This window comes from Heterocephalus glaber, unplaced genomic scaffold (assembly GCF_053883595.1).
Source record: "Heterocephalus glaber isolate CG9 unplaced genomic scaffold, H.glaber_assembly_v1.0 deba00001428, whole genome shotgun sequence".
Taxonomy (NCBI): Eukaryota; Metazoa; Chordata; class Mammalia; order Rodentia; family Bathyergidae; genus Heterocephalus; species Heterocephalus glaber.
In genome coordinates, this window is record NW_028258293.1 from 8,560,588 (window position 1) to 8,582,926 (window position 22,339).

A 22,339-nucleotide genomic window follows, 5' to 3' on the forward strand; every position below is an offset into this window, starting at 1 on the left:
TGAATTATAAGTGACATAGGAATTCAAAGAGAAAGAGATATATACTTGCTATCAGGTTCATATCATTCCTAATCATATTTTTCTTAAGCTACACTTAAAATTAGGTTTAGTTTCCTAGACATATATCAGTTGCACTTAGGTAGAGACAGCAAAGATAATTCCAGAATTTGAGAACTGTGAATGATTTTGGGGTCATCTCGTTACACTCCTTCATTCTCACAAACAAGAGTACACATCTCAAGAAGGTGTATAAACAGCTAGGAGCAGAATAAGAACGGAAATTCAGGTTTTTTGCCTTTGGAGCTGGTGTCAATTTCCCTTGACATTTTCATCAGGTGACTTTTTAGTAGAAAGGAGAGAAAATAGTCGCTTGGAGATTACAAGTATGTTACTGATAATATACAAAGCAAATCATCTATAAGCAAAGAATAAATATGTTGACAATATATTTGTGCCTTTGATTGAATGCCGTGTTAAATCATCATTAAATGTAAAATTTTAAACTTTTGTTCTACTTGAATGGTTTGCTATTTTAACTGCCATCACTGCATGTATATTTCATGTAAATTTCAAGGAGGAAGAAATTTTTCCACTTTTGATAGTTTTTTTTTCTTAGAGAAGGTGCCCAATTCGGTTAATTCCTAGATTCCCTGCTTCATTATTCATTTTTCCATAGTGAAACAAAAGAATTTTAATCAACTGAGCATGCCTGACTCAGTTTACCTTTTTCTTCTAAGGAGAAAGCTGTCCACTGGAAGCCATCTGTGGGCCTTCCACTTCGATTCATCTTTGCTTGTGACTCGGGAGTTACTGGCCTAATTCTACAGTTCATTTGCAGATGCTAACCATGTCTGCCAGCTTGGACCTTTTCAGCTATGAAACTGATATTTGATATTTCATCTGGTATTCTTTTATTTTGTTTTGTATATTTTTTTCAGAATTCACATAGACGCCCTATGAGAGCTGGAAAATTTATATTAGAATGCAGCACAAAAAAGCTCAAGATGGCACAATTCAACTGACAAATTACCACTCTGGGGACAACCTCGAGTCCATGGAGTAAGTTTTGACTCCATGATGAATAGTCATTAGGTGTAAAGACGTGGCCACCATTTGCCATATTTTTCACCTTTTGCACGTATTAACAAATTAATGAGGCATTAGTGGAAGCCCTGCTGGACTGCACATTGTATAATGAGGAGACCATTGTCTGCCTGTGGCATCTGCATCAGTCTGAGTGCATAGTAGGTACCTAACAGCAACCACACGAATGATCGAATATTTCTTTATTCTTATGTAACAGTGACGTCAGGTTTTAAATGTGAATCCAATGTCATGGCTTTGGATTCCTAAATGCACATCTCACTTTAATAAAACATGTCATCTTTAAATGTACAAAAATGGTCTGCCAAGAAAAAAATAAACAGTTCTCCTAAAAGACTAAGCCTTGTCCAAAACTGAAACACATTTTTAAAAATATTTGAGTAATCATTAGTTATGCTAAACTCTACATAGCATCGCATTACCACGGATAACTTACATGGAGATACTGTATGATTATTATTCTTCTCTGACATAGACTTGAACTAATTATATCACTAACCTATTTCTTAAATTGAGCAAGTCAGTAAGTGTCTAAAGCCTATTTTCTGTCAGGAAAGAATAGGTAAAAATGGTCCACCGCTGAAGTCCATTACAACAGTGGAGGAAGAAAGGAGAAAGACAGTTAGAAAAAGAAAAGCTGTGGAAAATCTTCCATGATTCTAGTACTATTGGGCATCTTGACATACATTATTTTTGAGCTTTAGTTTTATTTTAATTTAGAAAGAGAGTTCAAATTCCTGTGTTCTAATATTGTTGGAAGAAATTAAAATAGTATATATTACATGCCCCAGATAGCATCTAACATGCAGCACAACCTCTGAGACTGATGTTTATAAATTAATTTATTTAATAAAGTTTGCACAACTGCAACCCTAACTGCAGGTCTAAGTTTCAAGTAGCAAATCTTCAGTTTATTTAAAATAGCTACCATCAAGTGACAATGTGGCTAACAGCCTCAAAAGTAAGGTGCCATTGAGATGAAAGGCAATATTTTCACTTCTGTTATGTCCTTTGAAAAAAATTTGTTTTCCTTAAAGGCTTAGAATTGTGGAATATCAGAAATATTTCAGGACTGGAGCTTCACAGACCAAGTTATAATCTCAGCTTAGCCACTGGCTAGCTAGATGAACTTTGACAAGCAACTTTTTCTAATCTCTTTAGACTCCTGTGGCTCTTAGTTCCATGAAGATACAAAAGGTTGTTACGTTTAATATTCTTAGGAGAATAATGTAAGCTTGGTAGTGAGGCTAGAGCAACTTATCATACAATTGACAGCCAACTCAAGAGTCAGTCACAAGGGAAAATACCATATTTGAAAGTAGAAATTAGGTCAAGAGGAAAATATGATTTCATTTGTAATTCTTGGTAGACACAAGCCATCTTTTAAGAACAGGTTGCATGAGTTTTGCCTTTTCTTAATAAAGTGAAATATTAATGCACATGCTATTAGAGTTAACAACAGACTCAACTCTATGTCCAACATAAACAAGGTAGATTTGGTTAGCATAAAATCGGTTCCAAAGCCACACATGGAAAATCTTATCCCTGGGGATTTTTCTTTATCTGGAAACGCTGAAAATGAGCTATGCCACTAAACATAGAAAATCAACCCTAAGCCCCAAATCTCTGCTTACATTGGCTTTTGAATACTTCAAGCTGCCTCAGGTACAGTCTGCCCATCCCGAAATTAACACTTAAATACCACTCATTGGCTTCCTGTCAGTCTGGAGTTGTCAACAGTCTGTAAATCATGAAATTCCCCTGGGACTGAGAACGTGCACCTGCAAACCAACTTAGCCATCACATCATCGATCTCATTTCTAGTCTCCAAAAGGCTACTGGACTTTCCTTTCCATGACTAACTTTACCACTTCACGTTTCTATGTGGTCTATAAGGTTTTCACACATTTATCTCATTGTCCCTTCTCTTCCAACTACAAGTCTCTAGAGATTTAGAAGGGAATAGCTGTCGTTCTCAAGCTGAGTACGAGTCAAACTAATGAGCTCAAGAAGGTTGAATCTATGAAAACCAAATCCTCATAGACCTCATTGGTATAAAAATAAGGCAAATACCCTGGGCAAATATTTATTTTTTTGTCATTTTAAAACGTCAAAGTGCTAGAGAAAGGGTCACTTGATTAATGACTTTCTGATGAGATTCAAGAAATTGATTTCTCATTCTTCTGACATAATTTTTGAGATTGATCCATATGAAATAACTGAATCCCCAAACTAGGGACTAGACAATTTACTCAGCATACTCAGTAGACTTTAGTGGACTAGTTTTGAAACAAGAGTCATCTGAAACCTATTTTATTAGTGTTCAGAGAGCATATTTTTTGGACAAATGAATTTTATTGACAAATTCTTCTTTTGAAAGCATGTATCAGTTTATAGATTCTTGCAAGATTCCTTTTGCCCAATTTATCTATTTTGAAGCAATTTAAACACAGATTGATATTTAGAAAAAAAATTGATCATGTGAGGCATATGAAATTCTTAGAAGTTAGTTCAAGTGCTTTAAATAAGATGAATATTCAATTAATAATCTTGATATAAGACTAATCTTCCTTTAAGTAACACTTCTCTCCATCACACTAACGATTGAAATAGAAGATTAAAGGAAATGCTCACACAGGATTTTATGAGTCATGATAAAATGTTTTCCAAATCAAAGTAGCACCCTAAAACCAGAAAAAGTTCGGCTGTGAATTTGATTCTTGATTATGGCCCCAAACTAAAATATCCGAAGCTTTCATCGTTATTATCAAAGTAGTCTTAGATCCGCAGTCTATAAGATGATTTCTAGTAACTTCTTTTTTTTCTGTTTCTGTCGATTAATGTCAAAGCACTGTCATGAAAATTTGAGGCTTTATTGCGTTGCTTTTGCTGAGTACTTTACTTTTCACAAGACCAATGTATGTTTGCATTCAGAAACTGACACCTTTCTGAAATTAGCAAACATTTCACTCTCTGGTAATGATAGTTCTATTTAGTTGAAAATAAAGGTTTTACCCATAGGAATAAAAATAGGTGGTCTCAGTCTTCCATCTCGCAACTCAGAAAGCCCAGGGCCCTTGGAGGAGTTTTGCTGGGTCCCAGGCAGAAGCAAGGGGTGGAAAATTGGAATCATCCTGGGCCACAGTACTGAAGCTATGAGGATGCGTTTAAGATGACATTTATGAAATGTGGAGAACTAAATATTAGGAGCCAAATACAAGAAAGCATCCTCTATCAGGGATGAAAAATACAACACTCGTAAGATTTAATTGGGAATATTTTTAAACATCAAAACTCATCTGTATTATAGGCAAATTAATGTTGTGATTTTTGAGAGCTCTTGCAAAATCCATTCTAGTTTTCACTAAAGTTGTTTTAATTTATTAACGTGTGTAATCCTTCAGTGTTCTCTCTACCTGCTATTCAGTTGTTTACCTCATGTTGCACATAGTGACAAAAGTAATACCTCAAGTAAGATCACAATTTATTTTCTTCCCTAATGGAAAAAAATGTGTAGTAACACACCACCCTCATGAGCATGAGGAAGATAAAAAGCAAGCATTATAAAATAAATATGTAATGTAAGGGTCATCTCGGCCTTTACTTAACTCTCCCGTGATATCAGTAATTTTTTATGCTGTAGGATTTTTCATGGTCACACAATGTGGTCAGACGCAGTGGCCCAGAATGATCACAATTTTTAAATATTCTGTGATGAGGAGAATTCTGCATATGATATCCCACCTTACAAATGACAAAAAGGATTCCTTTTCATTTCTTTTAATTTGTTTTACGTCTTATGCAAAGGACAATCAATGCCAGACTCAGAGCTGGAAGAAGCATGATTTAAGGCATGTTTTTACAATGTATAGCTTGTCTCTTCCTTCGATTACTCAGCCATAATTAAATGTTTTCATTCCTAATCAGAGTTTTTGGGCAAAAAACAGTACAATTACAAAGTAAAATTATATCTAGGAAACGGGTAAACAATTATAAATGAGAGGAGTGGGAAATGATAAGCGCCAAGCAATTCTACAGAGAGAGCAGCGCCCTCTATTGACCTTGAAGCTTTCAGAAACCTTGCTTCTCTGGTGCATCTGTTTACGTTAGGAAAGCATTATGACCTGGCACTTCAGCCTAACTCATGCACAGTTACAGCAAACAGCATAGTTACTAGGAGGAATTCTCTTTTCCACGAGCATTTCAGGCGCAGCCGCTCAGACGCTGTGGCCTGCCTTTGTGTCTACTCTTCCCTTGCGTGCAGCTAACTTTCCGTTTCTTATGGGAGAGCAGCTGGGTCCCTGGTTCTGCTCTGACGATTTTTCCTGGAGGCCCAAAGCCCCAGGACGTGGGGTAGTGGGCTCGGCAAGGCCCTAGAAGCAGCAGAACCTCAGTCCTGCTCCTTCACAGAACTCGAGATGGGGGGCACCGAGGAGAGCAGTACCCAGGAAGCAGCCCGGCCACGAACTGAAAGTAGGCCCCGGGCAGCAAGGTAGGGAGATCCCCAAATATTACACAGTGGTTCTGTTTTATTCCATGTTGAATAATAGTAATATTTAATCTGAATTTTTTTAAAAAAACATGAAAGCAATGTTTTTCAGCCCAATCACTGCGGTACAAAGAAATTCATACTTGATACACAGTTCACTAAAATTATATCGACTATGATGATTTAAAGAATTTGGGATTACTTCTCAACACAGGTTAGAGCTTTCTATTGGATTGTGGAAAGAAAAAAGTCTGTTTATGGGCAGTTAGTTTTCTAACCATGCAGGAATTTCCTGATGTTCATTCATTGTATTTTTCCCTTGATTTTCTACATAAAGTCTCTATTTGAGTATGTGTTGTACCAGTGATGTCTCTCGCTGTATTTTACTGGTTCATCTGATCTCAACCCTCAAAGGATAGCCCGGCCTGGGCGAGAAAACATCTAATTAATTCTGAATTTTCATTCTGGATCAAGATCTCTTCAAACATGTACATGTTCATTTCTTATTCTTTGGTTTTCATAGAACTATCAGTAGCCCTGTCTGTTGGTGTGTGAAATATAAATGGGAAAACCCTAAACCAAAACAAATTTGCCTACATAATACAGTCTCTCCCACTACTTATTTACCTACAGTTACTTTTGTTTTTCTTCCTCTAGAAGAAAACATTTTCACATACTATGTCTTTATGTAAACTTTCTCTAAGAAAAACAATAATTTTAAAATTATTTCTTCATTTAGAAGTAGAAACTGAAAGATCTGAGAGATACATGAGAGGTTTCACGCGAGAATTAAGGAAAAGGAAGCCAAAAATATTAAAGAATAAACTGCAAGCAAAGACGTGAAGGGAGAAAGCATAAAGGCTAAGAAGAGACTTAAAGAGAGTTAGCTGTCACATAAAACCATATGTACAATATCCTCCTTCATGCCCCTTACAAGAAAGGTTTAAAGGGAAACATAATTGACCAAAGGATATTAACACATGATCAGACATAGTGCTTTCTTTGACAAGAAGATCATGATGTCAAAAATATTTGTAGCATACTTTTCGCTTGAACAATTGCTTTCAAGATGTGTACTGCAATCATATTTAAATAGGTAGTTCCTCAACATCCAGGTTAAACATCAGTCATGGAAGCCATTCTGCCTCCGGGTTGCCTGGATGCTGAGATGGGAAGGTCCTGATGTAGCAGCAGCTATGACCTACCTGGCTGCAATCCGGCCAAGTTCCAGCAAACAGAGACACACTTCTCTTGGTTGCTTGTGGAGGACTGGAAGACAAAATGGAGGTAGATGCCTTTACAACACAAGGGATTGTGAGGTAGCTCCTCAGACTCCCCTTCACCCCTATCCCTTATGATTCCTGAAAATGAGCTGATTTTCTTTCTGATATTAATACAAGACCCACCCTATTCCCTGGGACACTGAGCTGTACTAAAGGAATTATGTAGCTATCAGAACCCTGCCAGGCATCCTTCCCAAAAGCTACCAGTCTCAGAAACTCTCAAAGTAAATAGTTCTCATCCTGAAAATACTTTTCCTTAATTAGCTCAATTCAATATTGGTTACACATGGAGCTGTAATCATGCTATAAATATTTACTTCAACACACACAGCACATGCAAGACAATGGAACAGACTGGACTTCTTAATATTCTGGGTCTACTCTTCGCTGGTGATTTTAGCAGAAATAATGCAATGAATAAATGCAGGCATTATAAACCACCGTTCTTTGTTAGCCCACAAACAAAGATGCATGTCAAGTGAGACTGTGAAATGTGAAGTCCTCTCCTAATCAAATCTGATTGAATAATACCTTAAAGACAATTTCAACAGGCTGGATTTTGTCAATACTTGCCAATGTGCCATCAGCCACCTTTACCCATCAAATGAATGAGTCAGAAGACTTCTATGAATTTATATTCTTATTCCAATATAATTTGATGATTCATTACTCTGCTTTAATGATGGCTCTGGATACACTGACACATGTTGACAAACTACACCTGCATTTCATGATCCCACAATAAGAGCTCACCCTGCTCCTACACTACTTTCTTTTGTAACAAAGAATATTTTTTAAATGTTAGTATATCCATCCAAGAAGAAAAAAATATATTGGAAAAGTTTTGCATTAAGAACAACCTTTAGAATGTTTTACAGTTACCTTTATAATACAAGTCTTGCTTGTTGATAAACTTTAAAAATAGCAATACTGTTTTAATTCTTAAACATAGAATTTTATAATAATCCAATTTTCTAGTATTAGTCTTTTAACCTAAATATTTTAATTCCTTCCCTCCACATACAGTAGCAGCCTAAATGTAGTCCACTGACATCATAATGAGATTTGCTGGGGATAGGTAGAAATAGAAAAAAATATTTTCTTTGGCTTTAAATGACATACAATTTAATTATTTTTTAGAAAGTGTCACTTTTTTTTTTGGTACCGGGCATCGAACTCAGGACCTCGCACTTGCGAGGCAGTCGTGGTGCCACTGAGCTAAATCCCCGGCCTCAAATGTCTCTTTTAATTCTTCTAATTACATTTTAATGGCATTAACTATGTTCATTTAAAAATACCATATAGTTTCTCTTACATGAGAAATGCAAGTTATAAATAAAGAGCAAAATAAAAGGTAGATGATAGGAAGTTAGGTGACACATCTCTCTCAAATGGGAAGAGGATCACCAGATGGGAAGAGAGCGGAGGCGATGGAAACAGGAACGAAGATGCATTCTGTACCTTGCCAACCCCACGCACGGAATGCAAACATTGTGTACTGCAAACATAGACTAACAAAATGGTACATGTTTGTACTATTCACTAAAATAGATCCTGGAAACAGCGAATTACAGAATATTTCTGTTCTTGATAATACAGATTTTAGATTCAGTGTCTAGTGAACAGTCACAAAATCTTACAAAGAAAATAATTAAATTGGCTTCCCATAAAGATATTGACTTCTTCCAGAACAAATGTGCCAGCTGGCTACGGCTAGAAAGACACCACCTTTGCAGGATTTGATGTATTAAATCAACTGCAGTCCAAGGTAGCTCGGAGAGTGTACTTTCACATCAACACCAATTTCAAACCAAGAATAGTAACAAACATCACAAAATAGGAGTGAACAGATGAAAATCAAAATTCTTCTCTGGATTATCAATTTCTTTGAGTTCGGGGTTTTAAAACACCATGTCGATGGTACAAAATAAGAAAAAGAAGTTCTGAGTGGGAGGAAGGACTACATAAAAGCTGAGGAGAGAAAGACTCTTAATGCCCTGTCAATAGCCTCATCCTAAGTAAAAGCTGTGTGAAGCAGGTGGCTAAAGCTTTAGGAGCTTCAGATCATTTTATGCATTTTATGGGAACAGTGTCAAGAAAAGAAAATTATTAGTGAAGTGAATAAATGGTGTCAGTGTAGTCAACTGCCCACTGTAAAAGTAATTCCTGGTACAATTAAAATGATTTTTTAACCACATTCTATATTCTGAGGACTATAGAAGCCTTAGTATAAAATAGGTATATTTTATGGAAAAATCATATTTTTTTGAAGAAAAACAATAATGTGGGCAATATAAGAAAGACAGTTTGATACAGAGGATGCATCTCTTTGTTTCCTCATTTGTCAAATTAAAGTATTTTGCATGACAAAACTCCAATGCTGACTCTACATAGAGAACCATACACAGAACCTATATAGAATGGATGGACAGAGTACAGTGGTTGTAGGATTCAAATCACGAAGATCCCAGTATGAGTGTGAGCTCTAACATTTACTCTTTGTATCATTTTGGGAAGTTATTCCATAAAATCTCACTTTTCCAAGGAAAAATAATACTGCCTAGTCCACCATATTTTTGTGATGATCAAGGACAATAAGAACCATATAGGAGTAAAAGAAGGATTCATACTATCTTTCCTCTGAAAAATTCTCTTTAAGACAAACAGCTCTCTAGTCAAAAGTGATTATTATGCAAATGGTTTTTATCACTGCATGGTTTTATTAAAAAATAATCAAAACCAAGTCAAAGAAAAATATAGTGCAGAAGACCTCTGGGAAAAGTAACACAGACCCCCCCCCCAATTCAAAAATACGTGGTGAGAGACTCAGTCTCATAACCTAGATTCTATAAAAATCTCAGGGGCATCAAATGTCAAACGGAATGCTGATGGAGTTAGCGACAAAAAACTCGGCCTTCCACTAAGGCAGAGGGCAGAGTTTCAGTGTCACAGAATCTGCAAGGATTAAAATGCACCAGGCCATGAACAGCTTAGCTAACTATGTTAAGTGTAAACAGATGGGAAAGAAATGAAAGCATGAAATATTTGCTGTCCATTTGTTTTCTATATAAACGGAGGCTACAATATTTATGCTAATTTGAAGGAAAGTGCTTTTAGCTTTTTAACTTTGGAAGGAATGTGAAAAGCTATTGTTGGCTAAATACTGTTGAATTATGAAAACATCATTAATTAATTATTGCATATCTTCTCGAGGTAGAGAATAGGCTCTGATGAATCTGGGAGAGTAGTAGAGTAGAAATAGTGTGAACTGGAACACAGAGAGATTAGATTCTCCTCAAGGTTGCCTCATTTAATGATTTGTGAAAACAGTATCACCTTCCATTTGCTTTTCCCAGTAAGGTAGTTATGTTGTTGAGAGCCCTTGCCAAATGGTAACTAGTTAAAATGTTGCTCCCTTGACAGTGAAGAGTTCACAGAGTAGCAGTATTGATATCAAGAAGTAGCATATTAGGAATACAGCCCAGCCATGCTGATTAGAATCTGCATTTAGACAAGTTTGCAATGTGATGAGCACATACATTAAAGTTTGACAAGCAAGCATGTGCTCATTACTCAGAAACGTGAACATTCTCATACCTGTTTACCTAGAGATATTTCAGTGCACTGTGCTATGTGAGACCTGCTGCACAAATCTGAATGACAATGGTGGTGGCAGTAGTGATGAAGATGGGTGGAGAGGAAATAACTCATGCACTTAGTGGGCACTATGGGCATTTCTATCCTGATGGGACCTCTGTGTACCAAAGATGCTGGCCCGAAGGTGAAGGGGCAGCCACAACCTGCTCTGTCATTATGAGTAAAACCCACACAAAAGCCTGTGAATTGAGGTGTAGGGGACAATTAGGCAAAGCAAATTTGGAGCCACAACACTCACCTGAAGAGGTTGCATCCCCTCAATTTAAAAAAAAAAAAAAAAAGAAAGAAATTGATCTGAAGCTAAATAGAAGGAAAAAGTAAACATGGAAGAATTATATGAATTCATTGATGCTGAGTATCTAAATTCTTCAGAATCAATAAGACAATTTGAACTAGAGCATGGCATCCCCATAAATCGTATAAAGAAGGCATGGCCATTCCCAGTCTCAGTAATAATGTAAGGTCTGTAGCATGATTTGTGTGTCGTTAATTGCTCTTTCCTCCAATTTGAGAAATGTCCTGGAACAAAGGTTTCTCTTTCAGCACCCAGGTTAAATTAACAGATTAATTCAGTATCACACAGAACTGTAGTCAGAGTCAGGTGTTTTCTAAGTTGATCTTCATTTCTATTTTATTTCTCCTTTTACTTGAAATCCTACAAACATTTAAAATTACCTCACAGTGTCCATTTCCATAACATTGGAGTGTGACTTGGGAGGCAAATGGAGCTGTATGCAGATCTTAGTTGGGCCTTTTAAAAAGCACAGTAACACTGAGCACAGGATTTAATTCTCCAAGTCTCAGCTTCTCCTTTGTAAAATGGTGGCTGCGAGAGCTTAAGATGGTGAGTGAGGTGCACTCTTCAGCCACTCTGCTGAGCTGGGAACTCAACCCTGCAGCCTTGGGACAGTGAAAATGGAATCCTGGAAAAGCTGGAAAGCTGTCCACTTTCCTCATTCAGCCCTGGCGCTGTCGAGTCCTTGATGAAGCTATCAGTCCACTGAGAGGCTGAGCTCTCTCTCAATCAGTCTATCTCATATTCGCTCTGGCAAAGGGCTACTGGCTAGATGGGAAAAGAGTTTCTTGAGTTCAAAAATAAAATGTGAATGAAATGCTAATAAATAAGTACTTCTCTAAACGAAAAAAGTGTTTAAAAAACATAAAAATAATCCTCAAAGAAAATGAGTCTGGGAAAGAAATGAAATGAATATAAATAACCTAGAGCTGAAACTCTGTCACAAAATTGTTATCGTACATTGATACTAATAATATAGCCTTTTTTCTCAATGCAAATATTCTTATAGTCCTCAATATAGACAAGAACAAGAACAAAGACAAAAGGTGATTTAGGAAACACCAGAAGGCAGGCACGAATTCTTTTTCTGAGGCAAACTGACTTTAAATTTTAAAATGGAAAGTGTCAATTTTTAAAAATTTATGCACAGTTCATTTCAATTTTGTGCAACAACATAAATCCAATACTGCAAATAGATAATGCTTGCCTCTGAAACAGCATGCTAACCAGTGTTCTACAGAACAAAGGATTTTGTAAAACTTGTCACCAGGACAATGCATCAAAAGAAGACAGTATCACACAACAAACAGCAGACACAGGAAATAAAAATAAATAAATCACACACATTTGCATGCTACACAGCAGATAGCAAACCCTTTTCTTGCTGAGGAGAGTCTTTCTCAGAGAAATAGATGAAGAATAGTCACAGGCTTCCAAATCCTATAATCATCCAATAACATAATGACATTGACATAATTATAGCAAACAAAATAGTATTCCCATCCCAGTCCTTTTAATTTCATTCCCCAGAATGTCAGAATGTGTACAAATGAGGAAAAGTAAGGAATTGTCTGGAAAAAATTAACTGGACAATTTGTAAATTGGTGTGCAAATGTAAGTTTTGCATAGATCTCACAAGAATATCACTAATTAAAGAAAATGTTCTATAGTTTAAAAATGTTAGAAAAAATAACATTGCACAATTTAAATGTGTTTTTAACCTGAGAATAAATGATAGATTTCTGATCTTAATTTAAATGGTAAAAATGAGCCATATAAAATGTGCCTTAGAAAAGGTTATATATAAATTAATATTTTAAAATATTAAATTTACTGTGAGGGAGATTACAAATTAATATAGTCTAATAACTTTTACATGTATTTGAAACTAAAAATAGAAATGTTTTCACACCTTCTAAACATTTTATTTTTTTTGCGTCACAACTAGAAGTTCATGTTTTAGAATAATTATTGGAAGATTTTGTTTTTAGACTGATAAAGCGCATACTTTTATATTCAAGAAAATGAGTCATCATTATTTTAACCTAAAGCACAATCCCAAATATTTTATAGGCATCTAATGAAACCAAATATTAATCTTTATTAAGAGTGATGCAAAAGAAAGGCATTGACTTCTGTGTCAGCATGGTTTGAACAGTAGGGGTCAGGGTGATCCACACATGTATCATACTCCATAAAATTAGATTATGCTCTACAGATAATGCAAAATCTACATCTGCTACTATAGCAGTATATGAGTATAGCCTAAACAGTGTGAAAATGCCTTTATAATGTGCTCTCAATAAATATATTGTCAATAAACATGTCAAAAAATAATTCTCTATATAAATTGATCCAATAGCATCTTAATATAAATATAATTAATTGTTCATGTTTCAGATTACATGCCATAACTGTTCATTTTCTAAAGTTTTCTAATAGATAAATGAAGAAAACACCACTTATAACAGAATCATTATTTTTCTTTCAAAATCTGAATATGGATTTTAATGTTCATATACTAGATATAAATGTATGATCTCATGTTCCTAGTACATCATATTTTCTCACATTCTTCAGTAATTTCAAGAATACTCTTTCTGGTTGGTATCTTTGGATTGCTATAAGTTTTTTTAAAGCTAACATCCAGTAACAGGCATTGTGTTTGTTTTTTTAGTTTCAATGGACTTTCTGAAACCTATCTCTTGTAATCTCCTTCAGATGAGCTTTAGAAATAGAACAACTTAAATCATATGAGCATTTCTCTGGTCTTTAATATATAATGTCAAATAACCCTTTAAAGTAAGACTCCCAATTCCCAATTTTCTTTGGCAGTGTCTAGAAGATACTGTTTTCTTATATATTTGCCAAAACTAAAAATACAATTTTATTATTTGGCTAACTTTTCACAGTTTTTATTTATACTGCCATGTGGTGAAGGTGCCCAACATCTTGATATGTTAGTTGGACTTTTGTCTTTCTCCATAACTAGGCTCTTCATGACGACCTTTGGTAATGTTTTGATTGGCTCATTTATTCAGGATAACTTGGGATCTAAGAATTGACATTTCAAGAGGAAGAAATAGCTCTCAAAAATGTCATAGAAGATTAATTTCAGATAAAGACCTGCGTGTAACTGTAAGGGGCATGGCAGGTTATCTGTCAAGAGTCAAAAAGTCAAGAGGCTTGGGAGATACAGAGGGTCGCACTGGCTGACCACACTCCCCAGTTCACCCCCACTGCACCTTGTTCCTCTCAGGGAGGTTTCCTGTCATTAGCAGTTTTGGAAAGAAAACAGATTGAATAAGTTGTGAGTCAAGATCCTCTGACAAATAATTGTCCAAAAAAAGTACCGCTCCAAAGGGTAGCATATCAGTTGTTACAAAGATAGGGATGCTTTATGCGCACAAAGACTTTGAACAGCAAAACAAGGCTCTTCATGTGCACTGAGTACAGTGATCTACTTTATCATTCAGTCAAACACATTTTCCCCTTCTCATCAGGGCTTCTTTTCATTTTATTTGCTGCTCAAAACAGTAGGACACAAAGGATGCTCTTCATCTCGTGTGCCACTGAAATGAAATCTTGAGGTAGGGGAAGAAAGAGAAGAAAAAAACCCTTGCCCTAAATTCGCTTTCAAAAGTGAAGTGTGAAAAGACCTCAAGCCGAGTACACAGTGTCACTGTCGCAGGAAAGGCAATTCTGTGACGACAGAGTACAAGGCCGGCAGCCGCAGCTCAATGACACCCTCACCCACAGTGAATGAAAAAAAGCAACCCAAGGGAAAAGGGTCCCACTTGGGGAAATGGAATCTCACATCGTCTTTTCTCTTGGTTCTCATTCACATGTATGAGCACAGCTGTGTCCTTTCTCTGACTAATCCTCAAGCCGATGCCATAATATTCGCCTTCCTTCTCTCTCTGTAAGGCCTATTACACATCCCCTCATGTCCTATATTAAGTAGCAGAAATTTCAAATTTATCTTATAATCTCTTTGGCAGCAAACTAAAGAATCCTAACTATATGATTTAGTTTGGTACTGTGAAGATAAAAGATGATTTAAAATTTTAAAAACCTGGAAGATTTGGTTTTAATAAGCTTCCTTAGATATTTAAATGGATTTTAACTGCATATTAAAAGCTTGGTTTAGAAGATAATCAAAATCAAATCATTTTAAAATGCAAAACACTGGGTAGTTTTATGTATAAGTTATGGACTTTTTTATAGTGGCAGTTTGTTTTTCATAATAGTGAATTAATTGCTTCTCAGCCTTTGGGCCAAGATCAAGTATAGCATAATAAGGAATTAAGTAAGGCATCTCAAAATTCTTGACATAATTGTATATATTACAAATACATTGGTATACATTCGTATATCATCATAGAATTTGCTTTAGGCTTTATAGTTTTAAGATACTTATTCCTTATGTATTACTTATTCCTTGAATTGGAGTTTTTAAGTCATTAGGGAAATAATGTGCATAAATATACACTAGAGCCTTGAGCCACAGTGGTATTTCTAGCAGAGAAGATTTAGCACTAGACAGACTCTTCTTGGACTCTCTCTGAAAGTTGCATTAGTTCAAGTAACATAATAACTCATGGATTGTGAGAAAATTGAGCTCTCTGTAACCCAGTTGGCTTATAACAGTTTATGAAAAATGGTTCCTTAATGAAAAGTTGTACAACGAACCAACTAATAACGTATTAATAATAATGAAGTTTCCCTCCTGTGACAGTTTTTTGGCAATACAGAGGCACTCCAGAATTTTAAGCCATGACGTAAATTTTCCACACATCCAGAGTGACATGTACAGAATATCTGCTTTGTGAGTAAGCTTTTCTTACACAGAAATGTGTGTGTGTGTGTGTTTACTAGATCTCTCAAGGGTTTTAGTTGCAAATAATTACTTTACACTCCCTCGTATAATCCCCCACTCACACATTTTCCTACAAATCAGACGTTAAAATCTATTTGTACAATTACCACTCAACTAACAAAAACAGATGTAGTGTCTACATACACACACATCTTCTATCCAACTCCTTTTCCCTTGACATAAGGAAGTGGTAAGGGTCAGCAAAGTCTCTTCTACATCGAAGGAGCACACTGCTGAATACAGCACACGACGAGTGCATGCAGGTACTCGGTCTCATGGTTTCCTTCCAGTCTAGGGTGTGCTCTCTGTCTCAATCCATGTTATTCTCTTCTGTGCTGAGAGAATTTTCAGATTTAACCACAGCCTTTTCCACAGCATGTCACCTCTTCTCAGAACAAATAATTTTAAACATATAAAAATGAGTAAAATTACAGCTGTTACCACCAATCCCTAAATTTAGCAGGAAAAGTACTCTTTTGTAAAGCCCAGGGGCCACAGATATTTTAACTGTTTGGAAGGTAATGTGTATACTCATTCTGTCTGAAGGATGCTCAGCTTCCCTTACTGCTACTATCTGGTACTGTGTGATTTTGTAATTGACTTTTTTAAATCATCAAGCCAAAGAACTCAGTGTTTCCTTTCTTAGCTCCATGTCGCTAAAATGGGACTTCATTTCTAATATTTTCCATGTTAGAGTAACACTGTGGTTAGAGCCCATAGGAAGTGTGAACACTCATTGCTTCTCGGCCTTTTGGCTAAGGTCAAGTGGAAGTGTGAACACTCAATCCCAGGGTATCACATAATGTTGGAACATTGAAAAGGCCAATGTACAAAAAAAAAAAAAATCACTTTGTAGTCTGGAAATAGATTTGCCAAAATTCAACCAGAAAACAAAATAAAACATAATAATCTTTAGCCTAGGCACTAAACTGTCTTTTATTGTATCACCTTCAAATATTTCAATATCCTTCTCGCATATCTGATTTCTAAATCTCTAGAAAAACAGGTAAATATATAAACTAACAAACATCAGTTTCAATAAAGATAGCATGGTCGGGAGATACAGAGGTCTTCTTACTTTGCAGAGGTAAAAGGACGAAATGTTCTCAGGGCCGGAACATCAATAGCTACTCTTCTAACCCAGATTAGTACCTGTAGTAAAATTTAGTCCTACAGTTTCTAAACATTCACCAATTTACACGAGGCTGTCATTTTTAGCTTAGGAAGGGTTGTGCTATTTCTGCCTTACTCATTTTTATCCAGAAGGTGAGCAGTAGTAAGAAAGAGTATGCATTTTTCTACCTTCAATACATCACGTTTACAGTGGTTCTGCACCTTTACAATAAACTCATACATTTTAATCTGTGAAATGACATCTTAGAAAAAACTTTTGATGACTATGCCAAAAGAAAAACAGTTGATTTTATCAGCTAAAATTCTGAAGGGAATACGTACCCAAACCTTCAGATTCAAATAAACATGTTTCATCCACCCCTAAATCTCGACACCAGGATAAGAAATTCGCTGTATTATCTCGGGCAAAAAAGGAGCCTGAGGGCGCACTGGCTTTGCATGGAATCTTCTTCAGTGGCAGACTCTGAAAAATAAAGAAACCTCACTTTACTGTAGTACTTGGCAAAAAGCTTCATGGTGACACATAAAAAGACATTTATGTTGGAAACAAAATGCTTCGGAGTGATCTCATATCAATAAATAGGTTTGTGAGGAACTACAGAAAGGAGATGTAATGCTGATGAAACTTAACCGGGATTAAGAGACCACAAAAATCTGTGCCTGCAAGCACATACCCTTGCCCTTTAGTATTTAATCGTAATAGTTAATACTAATAGCACTTAACAGAAATAGGTTCCTTTCCTAGCCAAGGTTACTTTTACCCTTTGTCTTCTATTATTTCTTTATGCATTCTCTGCTGTCTAAGTATTCTATCAGTATGTCCCACAAAGGGCTTATTAATTTATTTCTCAAAAACCCATAGTATATGAAAATTACTTATATTTATTTTCATATATAGTCAATCTGTATTCTTATGGCTATATATATGTGTGTGTCATAAAAATTATGCAAGTATTATAAAGTTAAAAGACAGCAGCAGAATTATCTGACAACATAAGTCTCTACTGATACTAAGAAGGGGAAAGGCTGAAATTCTTTTCAAAATAACATTCTACCACTGAGTTACACCTTCAAACATATCAAAGTCAAAGCTAGAGCCCAGGCCTCCTGGACTTCTGTATTTTTCCCTTAAAAAAATTGATTGATTGATTGATTGATTGATTGTAGTAGTAGTAACAGTGGGAACTCAGGACTTTAAGCATGCTAGGCAAGTGCTCTACCACTAAGGCATATCCCCAGCCAGAATGCAAAAATTGTGGGATCCAGAAAGCTTCCACCCAGATTTCAGAGGAAGGGCTGAGTGGGCAGGCAGTGTGCCCCTGAGAGAGCCATGTGTGAGGCTGAAAGTACAATGCTTCAGGAAGTGGAGATGCCAGGAACATGGAACATCTGCTGAGGAAAACCCTGGGCAGTGAGTGAAGCAAGCTCAAGAGAGAGGCCACGAAGGGTATGAACATCAAGGCCACAGGGCCAGGACTGCCCAAGCCCTTTGGAGCTCAAATCTCACAACAAGCTGTCCAGGGTGCTGGACCTGGAGCAACAGGATTTAATGTTTGCCCTGTTGCATTTCTGTGTTGCTTTGGTGGTATGGTTTAGATCTAGATGTCCTCTAAAACCTCATGTGCTCAGAGGTGGGGCTTGTGGAAGGTGATTGGACCATGGGGCCACTGTAGTCATAGGTGAGTTGGTTCAACGATGGGTTCACAGTGGTGTGGTGTCAAGAGGCGAGGCCTAGCTGGAGGAAGCCCATCACTGGCACCTGGACCTGGAAGGGTGTAGCTCCCTCCCTGGCTCCTCCCTTTTCTGCTTCCTGGCTGAGGGACATGAGGAACTTGTCCACAGCAGACTCTTCTACCAAGCCATTTTCTGTGTTTGAACCTGTCAAATATGGATTGAAATGTCTAAATCTGTGAACCAAAATACCCCTCTCCAGTTTCTGACGTCAGGTATTGTGTCTCAGCAATGAGGAAAGTGACGGAGATATTTGGTTCAATTCTTTTCTATACTCTTGTTACTCCATTTTGGAGTGGGAGAGTTTGCCCTGTGCTATTGTATTTAAATTGTTTTGTTTTTTATTTTGTTTTTAAAAATCAGAGTCTCAGAGCTAAGAATTTGCCTTGAGTCTCAGAGGAGACTTTGGACTTAAAATTTTAGCAATGCTATAACTGTTGATATTGGCGGCTCTTAGAGATGGGCTAAATGAATTTTGCAAAATGAGATGAACCTTTTGAGGCTCATGAAGAGCGTGTTATGGCTTAGGTCTAAAATGTCATTGGTGTTTGGAAAGTGATTGGATCTTGGGGTTGCTATACTCATCAGTGAGTTAGTCCACTGATGAGCTCATAGAGAACTTGCTATAAAAGGCAGGACCTGGTTAGATGTGGGTCACTGAAGGCATGACCAGAAAGGGTATATTCTTGCCCTCCTGTCCCTTTTTCTGCTTCCAGGCTGCCATGGGACAAACAGCTGTCCTCTGCCATACACTTTTACTGTGCATTTCTATTTGGAATTGGCTGAGTAAGGACAGAATCCTCTAAAAACCATGAGCCAAAATAAAACTTTCTTGATTTAACGTGTGGATGCCAGGTAAATAATCTGTCCCTGCAATGAGAAAGTGGCTAAAAGATGATCAAGATGTGGCATGTATACCTATCAATTATCCAAGATGAATGTAGTTATTATATATCACAAACATATACCAATAAATAAAAAAGGAAGAATAGGGTTTTAGAATTTTATAATATGTGAATTATATCTTCATAAAACTTTTTTTTAAAGGTACAGACAAAAGCCTGAAAGAGAAAAATGAAACTATGGGATGCTATCCTAACACTCTTGGAGGCTGAGACAAGGGTGATTGCAAGTTCTAGCTCTGCCCCTGCAACTTAGTGAGAACCTGTCTCAAAATTTTAAAAAATTTAAAAAGGACTAGAGATGGGCCTGGTGCAAAGGTTCTGGGCTTAGTCCACAGTGCTGTGATAAGTAAATGAATACATAAATAAATAAATAAAGTTCTGCAGTCTTTCTAATCTGTCTTAACCATAGGACATAGCTTTACTATATACATATAAAGATAATTCTTGTTTTACATGAAGTTTATTGGTACATCTTAGGTATAAAATACAGTTACATTTATCATTGGGATCTAGTACCTTTACATGATGTATCTTGGTTCTTACTTTTTCCCCATTCCTCTGCCCTCCCTTCACCCCCTCTACCTTTCCCTATTTACAAAGACTTTGTTTCCATTTTCTCCTTTTCTCATAATTTTTCCTTTCCCTTATTTTCCCTTATTTTCTTATTTTCTCCCTTCCCTTGCCCTCCCTTCACCCCCTCCACCCTTCCCTATTTGATATAAAGATAATTCTTGTCCTCATTGTGCCATTTGAGTTGAAAGATATTATTTACAGTCTGCTTTCTTTCACTTTTGAGGTAAGAAATTACTCAAACAAAAATATGAACCTGGGCAGACATTCTTATTAATAGCCAGGAAATCTCTTTTAGCCCCATACTGAGAGTTACCAATTTTTAAAAATAGGATATAACCAATTTCCTTGACACTTCATGAAGCTATAGAATGTGACTCAATGTAATGTGAAAGACTAAGTTAAGTATTTGAGTGATCTTAGCTACCTAGAGTTTTGTCTCAAAGAGCAAATGATCAAGGGCAAATGCTTTGTTATTTAAATTTGTAGGCTGGTTGTCTCTTCTATTCACTATGAAGCAATGAATACAATAATCAAATATTATGGATTGTTGATCTCATTTACAAGAATGATTATAAAAATGAAATAGTTATCTAAGTGGATTTGTGAGATCCTAGCATTATTAATGTTAATAGAGTTTTTCAGGTCCAGGAATTTTGTGGCTGCATAAGAAAAACATTCCATTACAATATCAATCAAAGGCTACATCTATCTAATCTCAAAGATCTATCTGTTTATTGCAGAGCAAATTTGAATTTATGTAGACATAATCAAAGTCCTTGGATTAACACAAATATATATTCAGATGCACACATCCACACACACACATACACACACACACACACTTTAGACACTAAGTTACATAAACTGGGATTGCCTATATAGCAGTATCATTTAACTAATCCGGTTCAGATATTAGTAATGATTTTCAAAGAAAGGCTTCCCTGTATAAGTTGCAAAAACAACCATAAATAGCATAGTATAATGTCTTTTATAAAATATGAATATCAAGTAGCACTTTGGATATATGCCCTTATATCTAGACATTTACTTCTAAGAATATATCCTAGAGGTATAATACCATAAGTGTTTGAAACACACAGACATGTATAGTTATTGTAACACTGAATGATAGGAAAAAGGGAAATAAGAATATGTCAAGAGAGGGCTGATTGCATAATATAGCACATACAACAGAACTTTACACGACTATTTTAAAAGAAGACAAATGCATGTGTGTTGAATGGTATATAAGCTCAGAAATTTTCTTAAGCAGAAACAAATTTACAAACAGATATTTGTGATTTCATTTCATAATGTATGTATAGGCATACACACAGAGATGGCCATTTAAAGTTAAATTCCATATAACTACTTTGTATTAAGTAAATCTATTTCTATATTAGGGGTTGTAAATTAGGAACACTTCAAGAAGGATATACATTCAATTAAGAATAATTACTTGTGAGGAAGATTGAATTGACACATTGAAGTTCAATTTTTATTTTGTAAAATTCCAAAAGTAGTAGCAAGACTTTGAGTGTCTTCTACATTTTATCAACACTTTCAAATAAAAAAATCAAAATGGGCAAATTATGTTAACTAAAGAAGCTTTAATGGAACGATTTGTTGAAAATAATCTCCAGGAGTTGGTTGGAAAGCTTTTTAGTAATATAAAGCAAAACGTGGTGATTATAAAAGAGCAGAAGTTGATTCAAGCATGGAGTCATTTTATTGTCAACTATATGTGCCCCTGGGTGACATGTGTTGAGGAGATGAATGATCCAAGAGGTGAATCTGCATACAGGAACTATAATCTAAGAACCATAAAATTCTTGCTCTAACAGAAAACATGCTAAAGGAAATGAGATACCTGATTCCTCTGGCAGAAAGTAATGCAATATCCACACTGCACTGGAAAAGCAAGAGATTGATTTGACACTTAATTCACCAAGCGGCACATTTAAAAAAATACCCACAAGCAATATGTTCTCAGAAATTGCTTAGCCCACCTTTCAAGGAATTACAAGGATAAGTATCAAATATATGAATGAACACAGCCTTTTTCTCCTTGAAGCCTGGAGTCTTTGAAAAGTTGTTGACACATCACATTCAAAAATCTAAAATTCCCTGAAATTATATTGAAAGCCATGAAAATTTATTCTGGGACCAATAAAAGAAAAACAGGTAATGGATATTTAATAATTTGAAAATTTCCAATGCAGAGGAATTCAACGCAGATCTAACTAATCACTTGGCATTTAGGTAATTTATGGGGTATTTGCTTCTGTT

At 36.0% G+C, this 22,339-nt stretch overlaps 1 protein-coding gene across 11 annotated transcripts in view; it reads right to left on the reverse strand.

Annotated features, from left to right (window-relative positions):
* The window catches only part of Gas2 (growth arrest specific 2), a 130,984-nt gene that overhangs the window by 59,948 nt on the left and 48,697 nt on the right, over positions 1 to 22,339 (reverse strand). For all 11 annotated transcript variants that reach the window (XM_021263934.2, XM_004851567.4, XM_087211530.1 and 8 more), the window contains 2 exons: positions 17,163 to 17,304; positions 6,799 to 6,862 (listed from right to left, as the gene is read on the reverse strand). In XM_021263934.2, coding sequence (XP_021119593.1) covers positions 6,799 to 6,862; positions 17,163 to 17,304 — 206 coding nt within the window. The remainder of the gene's footprint in view (positions 1 to 6,798; positions 6,863 to 17,162; positions 17,305 to 22,339) is intronic.